Raw genomic sequence first — 14,643 nt, forward strand, 5'->3', positions numbered from 1 at the left:
TTTTTTTTACTAGGTTTATTTGTAATATGTACTTAAAATGTATATTACATGTATTTATTTTGCTAAAAATAAGATTCCTATTTAACATATGAACTATATTTTGTTATTTTATATTTATTTTGAAATCAATATTTTTTACATGTATATTCTTTACCTCGATATTTTTGATTTAATAGTTTTGTACTTACTTGCTAAGGTATTGGAGTCGATATTTTGGCAGTCTCTATTTTTTTTCGATATTTAGAACATCGATGTTTGTTACATCAATAGTCTATCTGTGAATCTTTGCAACCTACCTCATGAATATTGGTGAGGTAGTTCATAGACAAACTACTACAATCTGAAATTTTACAAATCAATGTATTATTTACTATTAGTGCCTAGGATGGTTTGTAAAATTCCGTACTGGTGGTAATATTATGTTTTCGGCCAGTTATTTGTACCTCCAGGCCTTACTTCTTTTGGCAGTCGGAACTGCCTGATCAGGATAACTACATTGCAGCATACTGCATTATAAGGCGGCTGTAAATGTCTGTTATAGCATGTTCTGTTGGTATGAACAGAAGTTTACATCTTTACATCAATGTACTCATCTTCGGATAATTACCCATAGATCTACTAATTTACTCATCTGTTAAATTGAATTCTAGCTCTAATTATGACTATTGTTCATAAATAAGTATTTGAAGCCTTATTAAAATGTCCACACTGAGCCAATGTTCGGGGTAAACATGTCATTGGTAATGGCAAAGGAAGCCTTGTAGGGAAGACATTTGGCATACTTGTGTTTGGCAGTGCTACTGTAATTAGAGAGGAAACCCCAGCTGAGAACATTGAATTTAGTCTTTTGGAATAATGCATAACACACTTACAATTCATTTGTTCATATTCTATTCACGGTGTGGGATCCTGCATTGAAATACATTGTAGTCAACTACAATAAAATAAAAACTAGGCATTATTTCGTAACAGGGACACATTGAATAGACATACAAGTAATAGGGAAGATAGATGCTTGCATCACAACTTCAACAGTAGATGGCACAGTACAGGGTGATCAGGAGGTGTCGGTCTGGAAACAAGCGGGAGAACAAAAATCAAGGGAATGATTCTTAATGTAAGGGAGGAGGTCCTGAATCAGATTGTAGCTGACATGCTTGTTGTAGTACAATTGTTCTGTAGAAATAGTGTGTCCATAACTACCCGTGTTTCTTGTGTTTCTGTAACATGTGCAAACCGTGTCCTTAGCTTGTAAACCAGAAAGCCTGCTTTCTATCTGTGAAATGATGACTTCAAGAGTCTTTTCATGTCCTGTTAGCGGTTGACCTCAAAAAGTTTCTTTAGATTTGCTGTCTGGTATTTTTACTTTGCAACCTTATGTAGAATGGGCGCTGTTCTTCACGAATATACGAGTAGTAAATCTTTGTGTTATTTCTTACCTTCTGCTACTCTGTCTTCTCTTTCCACCAGGGCTTAATTTGTAAAAAAAAAAAATAGGTGCTAGGGCGCCCGTCAGAAGGCCACTTTATCCATTGCCCTTGCCAGCGCAGCCAATGACAGAACCAACACAGCTACTAAACATCACACCCTACAGGTGTAACAATTCAGACTATTTATAGCCCTCAAAGCTATAAGAATGGTTGAGCGGCAAGCATTAGTCAATTTAAATGTAAATATTGAATTAATAAACAACTGTTGCTGCTGTGTTCATCTAAATTACGCAAACCGTGCCACCATGTGGCAGACTGTCATAAGTGCCGGTGCTGACAATTTAGTGCTAGTCCCGATTCCTGGACACCACCCGCTCAAATTAACCACTGCTGTGAGACAAAAGGAAATAGGGATCAATGAATAACAGGAGGCTTCGACGATTAGCAACTGCAGGTGAATGGGATAGAACATCAAAATGGGAAGGCGAGAGTTGCTGAGAGAAAGAGTACTTATTTCAAATAACATAGTTGACTTGAATCTGAGTGGCAAACAAAACACCATAATGGAGACAAAAGCAAAAAATTAGTCACTGCTTCCACCCTTTCTTTGGCACTCAGACTCTCCCCTCTTTCTCTCAAGCTTCACATCTGCCATATTTACTTCTTTCTATCTGTGTCCTGATCTCTCTGTTCTGTTTTCTTTTTTTATTTCTAGTTTTATTCATCTCGTGATCATGATGTAAACCACTTGGCCACACTAGGAATGGTCCTGTAGGTATGGTGGTTTTTGATGTAAAGGCATGCCTTGCAGTAGTGTGTTGGCCAGTTCATTCTTCCCACCACTTCATATCGATATCTCCAAGTGAAATAACTCTGATATTTCTTGTCATCCTTGTCCAGTGCCAGAAGGTATTCAGCCAAGGCCTTGGCACTGGGGAAATCATCAACGTGGATGAAGGCTTCGCTGGGAAGAAAGAGTTCATAGTTCTCACGGGGAGGGCCTAGAACTACAGGCACTGTCCCTGACAACAGAGCATTGTTCCAAAACTTCTCAGTGATGTAATCCTGATTGTCAGAGTTTTCAAAAGCAAGGTAGAATTTGTACTGGGAGAGAACCGAAGATTGCTCGTCTCTACCCAATGGCTGATGGCCTGGTCCGAATACATCCACATGAAGGTGTTTCTTTAGCTCCTCATAATATTGTACTCTCCGAATTTTTGGGTCCCAGTTACTAGCCGCCCATGCCACTAGCCTGGACTTGACTGGAATGCTAAAGTTCTGAGGTTTTCTGGTCAATAAAGCCCACCCATATGGGGTGAAGATATCTGAATCACGTCGGTATGTCATACTGACATTTATCAGATTCTCCAGCATGTCTATATTGGAAATCTTGCTTGGAGGCTCTAAATTGAACCAGATCCATCGCTGGTTGAATGGCCTTGGTTGTCTTGGCAAACTAGATGGGCTGTACATGATATCCGAGTGGTGCAATATGACGGCATCAGCGTTATTGTAAAACCTTCGGTCAGCTGTGTAGAAGCAACCAGTGATATCAAAACGCTCCGCACACAGATTGAGGGGAAACTCCTCTCTGAAAGGTAAGGTCCAGAGCAGGATGATGAAAGGGGGGTGCACCTGTGAGACTCTAGTTTCCAGAATGGGGCACAGTACTTCAGATGAAGCATTCCATAACCACTGGAGGTAGAAGATCAGGGAAGTACTGAAGAGGATTTGGAGAAAGATCCAGATGTGTAATCTCTGGCAGAGCAATTTTCTTGTAAAAGAAACCATGTCATAAGCTGCAAAAGAGAAAAAAGTAGAAAGAGAGTAAGAAACAAAAGGCTACAAAAAGTAATTTGCAAGCACATTTCAATACAATATAGAATAGAAACAGACTGAAGAATACTAATTCCTGCATCTCAATTATGAGATCACATGTGACATCACCAATTCCATTATTGATAATGGCACTGCTGCATATACTTTTCACATCAACAATTGTAGGTTAGAAAATTCAAATACACTATTTAATAAGTTAGTTCTGGAGGCTTAGTGGACTGATGCGTCCACTCTAGGGGACTGTCTTCGACCTCTTGGCCACAGGTTCAAATCCTGGTGGTCCCCCAAGCCTTTCATCCTTCTAGGGTCGGATAACAATAAACATCTGTTATTCAGCATCAAAATACCCTTGGGTGAACTTGCGCTTTACAAATACATGTTATGTTACTATTTCAACTGCCTCTTTATAACTATAACTTCAGAGCATGTGTACTGTTACACAATGCACTAGTAAAGGTATATGCATAAAATATACAGTTCACATTGACACAATTTACTGTACATAAATTGAGTACATTTTGTACATCTATCTCCACACCCACTGTCTCAAGTGGGTAATTTCTCTACACTAGAGCAATTCACATGTAACTTGTACTAATTCAAAAAGTCTCAATAACAATTCGGTCTACACTTAAACCACGGTCAGTATTCTATCCACTCGATGTGACTGTCAGACTGCAGTAGGCATAAAGTTTACCATCTCCTATTTCCTTTTTTTTTTTGCTGTTTTGTAGAGCGCAAACTTGACCCAAAGGTATTGGAGTGCTTTACTCGAGCACCACTTTCGTTTCTGAAGAATACATTCATTTTTCGCAAGTCACAGGAAGATTAAGAAATTTGCCAGAATCACAGAATATCCAGCTATTGCCGAGACTTGAACCTAGTTCCCCAGTTACAAGGTTGGCAGCTTTGACAGTTAGGCCACATCCTATTGGATGCTTTTAAACACTGCACTAATTTGGCTGTGTCTCCTGTGTCACAATACTCTTCTTCTTAAACACACAAAAGGGGAGAGAGGTCCTGGGAGCCTTAACTTTTATTCTCCCCAGTCAGCAATAAACACCCATTATTAGAAGAATAGGGCTAGTCATACCTGAGATCGCCATATTGGGACAGATATGACAAGGAGAATTTGCAAGGCCCCCACACACCCGCCATTTTGCTTTTTCTAGATGCCACACAGCTTCAGGTAGATTAGGGAAGATTGGAGTGGGGTACACTGGGGGTAGAGTTGAGTACAGTAGATTGGGATAGTAGAGTGGGTTACATTAGGGGTAGAGTGGAGTGGGTGGAGTAGGGTAGAATGGGGTAGTTTGGGATAGAGTGGGGTAAGGTAGATTGGGGTACATTAGAGTGGGCTAGATTGGGGTAAATTAGAGTGGGCTAGATTGGGGTGGAGTGGGTTGAAGTAGGGTAGAATGGGGTTGTTTGGGGTAGAGTGGGGTGAGGTAGATTGGGGTAAATTAGAGAGGGCTATATTGGGGTGGAGTGGAATGGGGTAGTTTGGAGTAGATTTGGGGTAGAGTAGATTTAGGGTGAAATGGGGTAGATTGGGGTAGAGTGGAATGAGGTAGATTTGAGCGGTGTAGATCAGGGTAGACTGGAGTGGGGTAAAATGGGGTATAGTGGTGTAGATTGGGATAGAGTGGGATAAACTGGAGTGGAGTAGATTGGAGTGGGGTACATTTGGGTAGATTGGAGAGTAGTCTAGTGTGGTTGATTAGAGTGGAGTAGTTAGGGAAAGATTGGAGTGTGATAGATTAGGGTAGACTGGAGTGGGGTACATTGGAGTGCAGTAAGTGAGGGGTAAAGTGGGGGAGGTTAATTGAGGTAGACTGGAATAGAGTATAGTGGGGTAGGGTGGATAGATTGGAGTGGGATATATTGGCATACAAATGCGTGGGATAGAGTGGAGTGGGGCAGATTGGGGTTGACTGGAGAGGAGTAGAGTGGAGTAGATGTGACAGGGGTAGATTGGCATAAAGTGGAGTGGGGTAGATTGGAGTGCAGTGGGCTGGGTAGAGTGGGGTACACTGGAGTGAAGTAGATTTGGGGTAGAGTAGAGTGGATTACATTGGGGTAGAGTAGTGTGGGGTGGATTGGAGTAGAATGTAGTGGGGTAGAGAGGGATAGATTGGGGTGAAAGAAGTGGAACTAATTAGAGTGGCGTAGATTGGGATCCATTGGATTGGGGTAGATTGGGTAGAATGGAGTGGGGTAGATTGTGGTAGAATGGAGTGGGTAGATTGTGGTAGACTGGAGCTGTGGAGTGGGGTAGAGTGGGGTATATTGGGGTGGGGTAGATTGGAGTGGGGTGGATTGGGGTAGATTTGAATGAGGTTGATTGAGGAGGATTAGAGAGAAGTAGAATGAGGTAGATTGGACTGGGGTAGATTGTAGAGTGGTAGGTTAGGATAGACTAGAGAGGGGTATATTATGGTAGAGTAAAAGGGGTTAATTGGGTAAAATTGGATGGGGTCAATTGGAGAGGAGTAAATATGGGTAGATTGGAGAGCGGTTGATAGGTGTAGCGTTGAATGGGGTGGATAGGGAAAAGGTGAATGGTGTACATTGGAGTGAGGTAGATTAAGGAAGAATGGAGTGGGGTACATTGGGGTAGAGTTGAGCAAAGTAGATTGGGATAGGGGAGTAGGGTACTTTAGGGGTAGAGTAGAATGGGGTGGAATAGGGTAGAATGGGTTAGTATGGGGTACAGTGGGGTCAGGTAGATTGGGGTAAATTAGAGTGGGCTCGAATGAGGGAGAGTTGAGTGGGGTAGATTGGAGTAGATTTGTGGTATAGTAGCTTTGGGGTAGAGTGGATTTGGGGTGAAGTGGGGTAGATTGGGGTAGAGTGGAGTGAGGTAGATTTGAGTGGTGTAGAATGGGCTAGATTGGAGTGGTGTAAAATGGGGTATAGTGATGTAGATGGGGTAGAGTGGGATAAACTGGAGTGGGGTCAATTAAAGTAGATTGGAGTGTAGTAGCGTGTGGTGGATTAGAGTGGGGTAGTTAGGGATAGGTTGAAGTGTGATAGATTAGTGTAGACCGGAGTGGGGCAGAGTGGAGTGTGGAACACGAGGGATAAAGTAATTGGGGTTAATTGAGGTAGGCTGGGGTAGAGTGTAGTGGGGTAGGGTGGGTAGATTGGAGTGGGGTATATTGGCATAGAAAGGAGTGGGATAGAGTGGAGTGGGGTAGATTAGAGTTGACTGAAGAGGAGTAGAGTGGAGTAGATGTGACTGGGGTAGATTGGAGTGGAGCGGGGTGGGTAGAGTGAGGTAGACTGGAGTGAGGTAGATTTGGGGTAGAGTACAGTAGATTAGATTGGGGAAGAGTAGTGTCGGGTCGATTGGGGTAGAATGTAGTGGGGTAGAGTGGGATAGATTTGGGTAGAATGGAGTGTAACTGATTAGAGTGGCATAGATTTGGATCCATTGGACTGGTGTAGATTAGGGTAGAACGGAGTGGGGTAGATTGTGGTAGAGTGTAGTAGGGTAGATTGGGGTAGACTGGAGCGGGGTGGAGTGGGGTAGAATGAGGGAGATTAGAGTGGGGTGGGGTAGATTGGGGTAGAGTGGAGTGGGGTAGATTGGAGAAGAGTGGGTGCATTGGGTAGAGCGGGTAGATTGGAGTGGGATAGATTGGGGTTATTTGAAGTAGAGTTAAGTGGGGTAGACTGGAGTTGGTAGATTAGGGTAGATTGGAGTGTGGTAGATTGGTGTAGACTGGATTGAGTTGATTGGAGTGGAGTGGGGTGGGGTAGACTGGACTGGAGTAGATTGGAGTGTGGTAGATTAGGATAGACTGGTGTAGATTGGGGTGGGTTAGAGCGGAGCAGATTGTGGTAGAGTAAAGTGGGGTAGCTTGGGGTGGGTTAGGGTGGGGAAGAGTTCGGTACAGAGGGGTAGATTAGGGTAGAGTGAAATGGGGTAGATTAGAGTTGACTGAAGAGGAGTAGAGTGGAGTAGATGTGACTGGGGTAGATTGGAGTGGAGCGAGGTGGGTAGAGTCAGGTAGACTGGAGTGAGGTTGATTTGGGGTAGAGTAGAGTAGATTAGATTGGGGTAGAGTAGTGTCTGGTCGATTGGGTAGAATGTAGTGGGGTAGAGTGGGATAGATTTGGGTAGAATGGAGTGTAACTGATTAGAGTGGCGTAGATTGGGATCCATTGGACTGGTGTAGATTTGGGTAGAACGGAGTGGGGTAGATTTGAGTGGTGTAGAATGGGCTAGATTGGAGTGGTGTAAAATGGGGTATAGTGATGTAGATCGGGTAGAGTGGGATAAACTGGAGTGGGGTCAATTAAAGTAGATTGGAGTGTAGTAGCGTGTGGTGGATTAGAGTGGGGTAGTTAGGGATAGGTTGAAGTGTGATAGATTAGTGTAGACCGGAGTGGGGCAGAGTGGAGTGTGGAACATGAGGGATAAAGTAATTGGGGTTAATTGAGGTAGGCTGGGGCAGAGTGTAGTGGGGTAGGGTGGGTAGATTGGAGTGGGGTATATTGGCATAGAAAGGAGTGGGATAGAGTGGAGTGGGGTAGATTAGAGTTGACTGAAGAGGAGTAGAGTGGAGTAGATGTGACTGGGGTAGATTGGAGTGGAGCGGGGTGGGTAGAGTGGGGTAGACTGGAGTGAGGTAGATTTGGGGTAGAGTAGAGTAGATTAGATTGGGGTAGAGTAGTGTCGGGTCGATTGGGGTAGAATATAGTGGGGTAGAGTGGGATAGATTTGGGTAGAATGGAGTGTAACTGATTAGAGTGGCGTAGATTGGGATCCATTGGACTGGTGTAGATTTGGGTAGAACGGAGTGGGGTAGATTGTGGTAGAGTGTAGTAGGGTAGATTGGGGTAGACTGGAGCGGGGTGGAGTGGGGTAGAGTGGGGTGGGGTAGAATGGGGTAGATTAGAGTGGGGTGGGGTAGATTGGGGTAGAGTGGAGTGGGGTAGATTGGAGAAGAGTGGGCGCATTGGGTAGAGCGGGTAGATTGGAGTGGGATAGATTGGGGTTATTTGAAGTAGAGTTAAGTGGGGTAGACTGGAGTTGGTAGATTAGGGTAGATTGGAGTTTGGCAGATTGGTGTAGACTGGATTGAGTTGATTGGAGTGGAATGGGGTGGGGTAGACTGGACTGGAGTAGATTGAAGTGTTATAGATTAAGATAGACTGGTGTAGATTGGGGTGGGATAGAGCAGAGCAGATTGTGGTAGAGGAAAGTGGGGTAGCTTGGGGTGGGTTAGGGTGGGGAAGAGTGTGGTACAGAGGGGTAGATTAGGGTAGAGTGAAATGGGGTAGATTATGGTAGATTGGAGTGGGGTCGATTGGATTGGTGTGGGGTAGACTGGAGTGGGGTTGATTGAGGTGGATTGCAGTGGAGTCAAATTAAGTAGATTGGATTGGGATAGATTAGAGAGTGGTAGATTTGGATAGACTGGAGTGGGGTAGATTGGAGTAGAATAGGAGGGGTAGATTGGGGTAAAATGGGGTTGGGTCAATTGGAGTGGAGTAGATTGGGGTAGATTGGAGACGGGTAGATTGGGTAGAGTTGAGCGGGGTAGAGTGGGGGGAAAGTGAATGGGTGTAGAGGAGTGAGGCAGAGCAGGGTAGATTAGAGTGGGGTACATTGGGGATAGAGTTGAGTAAAATAGATTGGGATAGAGTGGGGTAGATTAGGGGTAGAGTGGGATGAGGTAGATTGGGGTAAATTAGAGTGAGCTAGATTGGAGAAGAGTTAAGTGGGGTAGACTGAACTGAAGCGATGTAGATTGGGGTAGATTGGGGTAAATTGAATTGAGGTAGAGTGGGTTAGATTGAAGTGGTGTAGAATGTGGTAGAGTGGTGTAGATTGGGGTAGGGTGAAGTAAATAGAGTGGGGTAGATAAGAGTGAGGGGAATGGGTAGATTGGTATGTAGTAGAGTTGGGTTGATTAAAGTGAGGTTGATTGGAGTGTGACAGATTAGGGCAGACTGGAGTGGGACAGATTGAGTAGAGTGGAGTGGGGGAAGTGAGGAGTAAAGTGGGTTGGGGTCAATTGAGGGTAGAGTGGGTAGACTGAACTGAGGTAGATTGGCATAGAGTGGAGTGGGGTAGATTGGGGTAGAGTGGAGTGGGTGAAGTGGGGTAGAGTGGGTAGATTGGGTCAGATTTGGGTGAGATATATTGGGGTAGAGTAGAATGGGGTAGAGTGTAGTGGGATAAAGTGGGGTAGAATGGAGTGTGGTAGATTGTGGTGGATTGGGGTACATTAGAGGAGGGTAGATTTTGGTAGAGTTGAGTAGGGGTCAATTGGGGTAGAGTGGAGTGAGTAGATTGGGTAGAATGGAGTGGGGTGGAGTGAAGTAGAGTGGAGTAGATTGTGTTGGAGTAGAGTGTGGTAGAGTAGAGTGCGGTGGAGTATGGTAGAGTGAGACAGATTGGGGTAGAGTGGAGTTGGGTAGAATGGGTAGAGTAGAGTTGGGTCAATTGAGGCAGACTGGGGTGGAGTGGTGTGGGGTAGAATGGGTAGTTTGGAGTGGGGTAGATTGGTATAAAGTTGAGTGGGTGAAGTGGGATAGAGTGGGTAAATTGGGGCAGATTTGGTTGGGGTATATTGGGGTAGAGTGGAGTGGGTTGATTGGAGTGGGGTAGAGTGTGGTGGATTGGGGTACATTAGAGTAGGGTAGATTTAGATAGAGTTGAGTGGGATTGATTGGGGTCCATGGAGTGGGGTATATTGGGGTAGAGTGGAGTGGTGTGGAGTGGGATAGATTCTGATAGAGTGGAGTGGGATCGATAGAGTGGGGTAGAGTGGAGTGGAGTAGATTGGGATAGACTGGATTAGGGTAAAGTGGGATATATTGAGGTAGAGTGGGTCGCTTGAATTGGAGTAGATTGGAGTTGAATGGGGTAGATTGGAATGGGGTTAATTGAGGATGGACTGGAGTGGGGTATATTGTGATAGACTGAATTGAGGTAGACTGGACTGGGGCAGACTGGAGTGGAGTGGGGTAAATTGGACTGGGTTAGATTGGGGTAGAGTGGAGTGGGGTAGACTTGTGTGGGGTCAATTGGGGTAGTTCATAATGGGCAGAGTGGAGCAGATTAAGGTAGAATGAGGTAGGGTTGATTGGAGTAGGGTAGATTGTGGTGGACTGGGGTACACTCGAGTGGGTAGACTTTGGTAGAGCTGAGTGGGGTAGAATGGTGTAGAGTAGAGTGGGGTAGATTGGGGTATACTGGAGCAGAGTGGAGTTGGGTAAAGTGGCATAGATTGGGGTAGAGTAGATGAGGTAGATTGGATTAGACTGGAGTGGGTTGGAATGGAGGGGTAGACTGAAGCAGAGTATGGTAGATTGGGGTATAAATGGAGTGGGGAAGATTGGGGTAGAGTAGAGTGGGGTAGATTGGAGTGTCATTGAGTGAGGTAGATTGGGGAGGGGTAAATTGGAGTTGTGTAGATTGGGGTAGATTAAAGTGGAATGGAGTGGGGTAGATTGTACTGGGGTAGATTGTGGCACATTGGAATGTGGTAGATTAGGATCGACTGGAGTGGGGTAGATTGAGGTAGAGTAGCATTTAGTAGATTGGGGAGAGTATAGTGGGGTAGCTTGAGGAGGAGTAGGATAGAGTTTGGCAGAGAAGGCTAGATTGGGTTGAGTGAATTGGTGTAGAGTGAGGTGGATTCCAGTGGGGTAGACTGGATTGAGGTAGACAGGACTAGGGTAGATTGAGGTAGATTGAAGTGGAGTGACGTAGATTAGGATAGACTGGATAGGATTTGATTACGGTAGAATGGGGTGGGGTAAATTAAAGTAGAGTAAATTGGGGTAGAGTAGGGTGGAGTAGGGTAGAGTGTTGTAGTTTGGGGTGAGGCAGATTGGGGTAGAGTAGAGTGGTGTAGGTTGGGGAAGAGTGGGGTAGATTGGGTGAGGTAGATAGGGATAGAGTAGAGTGGTGTAGACTGGGGTAGAGTGGAGTGGAGTAGATTGGGGAAGAGTTGATTGAGGTAGTGTGGAGTGGGGTAGATTGTAGTGGTGTAGATTGAGGTAGAGTGGGATAGACTTGGGTAGAGTGGGGTAAATTGAAGTGGAGTAGATTCAAGTTGAGTGAGGTACATTGGATTTGGGTAGAGAGGGGTGGATTAGAGTGTGGTAGATTGGTAGACTGGAGTGTGGTAGAGTGAAGTTGGGTAGATTGGTATAGAGTGTGATAAAGGTGGATAAAGTGGGGTAGATTGGGAGGATTTGGGTGAGGTAGGTTGTAGTGGAGTGTGTAGATTGGAGTGAGGTATATTGGAGAGTGGTAGATTGTTTTATATTGTAGTGGGGTAGAATGGGATAGAGTGGAGTGGAATATATTGAGATAGACTGGGGTACATTGGGGTGGAGTGGGGTACATTGGGGTAAAATGAAGTGGGGTTGATCGCGGTAGAGTTGCGCAGATTGGGATGGGGTCGATTAGGGTATATTGGAGTGGGATAGATTGGAGTGGTGTAGACTGGATTGTGATAGATTAGGTTAGAATGGAATGGGGTAGATTGGGGTAGAGTGTGGTAGAGTTGGATAGAGTTGAATGGGGAAGATTGGGGTGGATTTGGGTGGGGTAGATTGTAATGGAGTGGAGTGGGTGGATTGAGTGGGGTAGACTGGGTTAAGGTAGATTGCGTTAGATTGGAGTGGGGTAGAATGGTTAGGGTGGAGTGGGGTAGAGTGGGATAGATTGGGGTAGATTGGGGTGGAGTGGATTGGGGTAGAGTGGGGTAGAATGGAGGGGGCTAAATTGGGGTAGATTGGCATATATTGGAGTGGGATAGGTTGTAGTAGAGTGGGGTAGATTGAAGTGAGGTAGATTACAAAGCAGCATAGGTCACCAAGGACCAGGCAAATGGGCCACATTCTTTCTAACTGTTTCAACTGCATTAAATGACCATAGCATAAATGCAGCTTGTCCTACTAACAATGTGTCTTCCTGTGACCCTGTTGTTTTCAAGCCAGTGCAAAGCAGTCTTCATGCCGCAATTTGTAATTGGAAAAATAAAAGTACACAGTAGCGTGTCTACTGTTGCTGACTGTAAACAGCCCTGCCTGAAGACCACCCACAGTGGTGCCCTAATGGCTCCACAACTGCAACAATGGAGGGCTTTGGCTGAAAAAAAAACACAAGCAGCGTGGACTTCACATCCTGTGATTCTGGGCAAATCACTACAAGCATAAAAAATATGAATGTAAACTTGTGTAGTGTAACTGGTGGTAATGTAAAGCCTCAAACACATTCCGGTCAGGTCGAGTTTGCACTATATAAAAATGCAAAAAAAAATAAAAAATAGTACCTCAATTTACAGCCAGTGCAGTGGATGGACACTAAGTTAAAACAATCTGTACTTCGTCCATGCTCCACACAAACACGCAGTAAGTGACGCATTGTAAGTGCTGCTGGATTAAAGGCAGCAAAGAAGAGTTATAGGGAAGGAAACAAAGGGTAGCCCCTTTTTTAGACATTTTTTTGAGGTACAATAGGACACTGCCAAGCAACAGCACATGCGCGATACCTTCAGGCTCGATCCAAAAAAGCCATGATTTGCAAATGGGGCCAGTTTTTTTGGTATCTGATTCGTTAATAGGGCCTCTTTTGTGCCTGGCCTATTATCCCTCCCTGTCCGACCCTGCTTTCAACTCCACAGTTGCAGTCACAGCAAAGGCTGATGAGAGGTGATGCCCCGAAACTGGTCCCAGGATGCTTGTTTAGGGAGGCCCTGACTTGGCAGTTCGGTCTGGACTGTTCCCACGAGGCACAGGGTCAAGACTGATATGCATATGGCTAGGTCTAAACTGGGGTGGCATGGTGAGCAAAAGAACACTAGATTTAAGCCAGATCTATTGACTGGGGGGGAATGTTTGATTTGCTCTTCATTCTGTCCATCATCTGTGTGTCTTTTGCTTTTTGAAGGTTGGCATTTTTCTGCCTTAGCCATTTGGTGTCTGCAGCCTGCCTCTGGGTCATATGACTGGGTGTAGTTGACAGTTAGGCTTTGTGTATTACTCCTGGACAGCAACTCCCAATAGGGAGCTTAGGTGTGCCTGGATGGACCTTCACTGGCAGGATTGGAGGGAGAAGCTGGGCACAGACCAACTTATACTTGAATAGGCTGTGACCTGTCTCCATACAATGGGCTGCACACCTCCTTTTAATTAGCCTGGATCCAGATTAGGGAGGGCAGGGTACCTGTGCATTTCAAAAGCATGCTTCTAGAAGCTTCTACCCACCTCAAAGGCAAACAAACTGGGCATAAATATTGGACCTCAGACACCAACTCTTCAGTACACTTCTGGACCTGTGGATAATCTACCAGAAAGAAGTACTGCTGTGCTGCTGAAAGAACTGCTGATCTGAAGGACTTGCACCCTACTGTGCTGACCTGCTGCCCTCTTGCCTTGGTTAGAAGGGCTGGACCTGTATCGCTTGAACCCAGAACCCCAGAGTGACTCCAATGGCTAGTTGGCTGGTGCTCCTGATCTGAAGCCTTGCGGACATAGCAGGCTTCCAACTACCTTGCAATTGCATCTAGGCTCTGCCACCTGTGGGTCTATCCTGCCAATTAGTGCCACCCTAATCCTGGACCATTGGAAGTGTGCCTATGGTGCTCTACCAGCTTCTGTGGACGGACGCATGTCTGATGCATCGTGGATTGGACCTACTGTAAACACCTGCAGCCCCACTGCAGCCCACAACCTCGGTGCAGGCCCTTGCATACTCCGTCAACATCAACCTTGATGATGACGCCAGACTGCATTGCAGCCCCAAGGCTCCTCGGAACAGACGTACCGCCCCGACTGTGCGACGCATCCTCAACTCCAAACTTAGCACAGCAATCCCAAGGACCTCTCATCGCAGGCTCACCGCACCTCAGATCCAACACCTCACTTCAACTTCATGACGCATCTTTGACGCAGATCCTCGAAACTCTCCGCACACCAGGATTTTATGTATTGTGCTCAGCTTACCTAACAAGGTTCTTGTAGCTGGTCCGTGCTCCAGCACAGTCAGACTCAACATGCGACTTTGTCCCAATTTGGCGCGACCAGATATCCACAGATGATGCTTTGTTCTTTTGGGCATTATTTTCACCAAAATTTGTAAAATTGCTTATCTCCGTCTCTACTGTTTGGATTTTTGTCATTTCGGCCTTTTTTTATTTATTGAAAATCACTCTATTTTTTTACTTGGTGTGGGATTTTTTTTGTGGTGTTTTTCACTTTATTACTATTTGAAGTTCTGCATGAATACTTTACAAATTACGGTTAAGCACAGGTTAATTTTGGGTTGGCTTGTACTTCACCCTGACAAGGCTTGTGGTTGTTGCTTGACTATGGCTCACACCCCAGTCAACCAACACCCCAA

The 14,643-nt window shown here is 45.2% G+C and overlaps 1 protein-coding gene across 1 annotated transcript in view; it reads right to left on the reverse strand.

Moving 5' to 3' along the window:
* Positions 1 to 890: 890 nt before the first annotated feature.
* Positions 891 to 14,643, reverse strand: part of LOC147731108 (3-galactosyl-N-acetylglucosaminide 4-alpha-L-fucosyltransferase FUT3-like) — a 92,784-nt gene continuing 79,031 nt past the window's right edge. Inside the window, exon 2 of the mRNA XM_086958680.1 lies at positions 891 to 3,229. Coding sequence (XP_086814806.1) covers positions 2,163 to 3,221 — 1,059 coding nt within the window. The 5' untranslated portion in view covers positions 3,222 to 3,229 and the 3' untranslated portion in view covers positions 891 to 2,162. The remainder of the gene's footprint in view (positions 3,230 to 14,643) is intronic.

Source organism: Lissotriton vulgaris, chromosome 2_1 (genome assembly GCF_964263255.1).
Source record: "Lissotriton vulgaris chromosome 2_1, aLisVul1.2, whole genome shotgun sequence".
NCBI classification, from domain to species: domain Eukaryota; kingdom Metazoa; phylum Chordata; class Amphibia; order Caudata; family Salamandridae; genus Lissotriton; species Lissotriton vulgaris.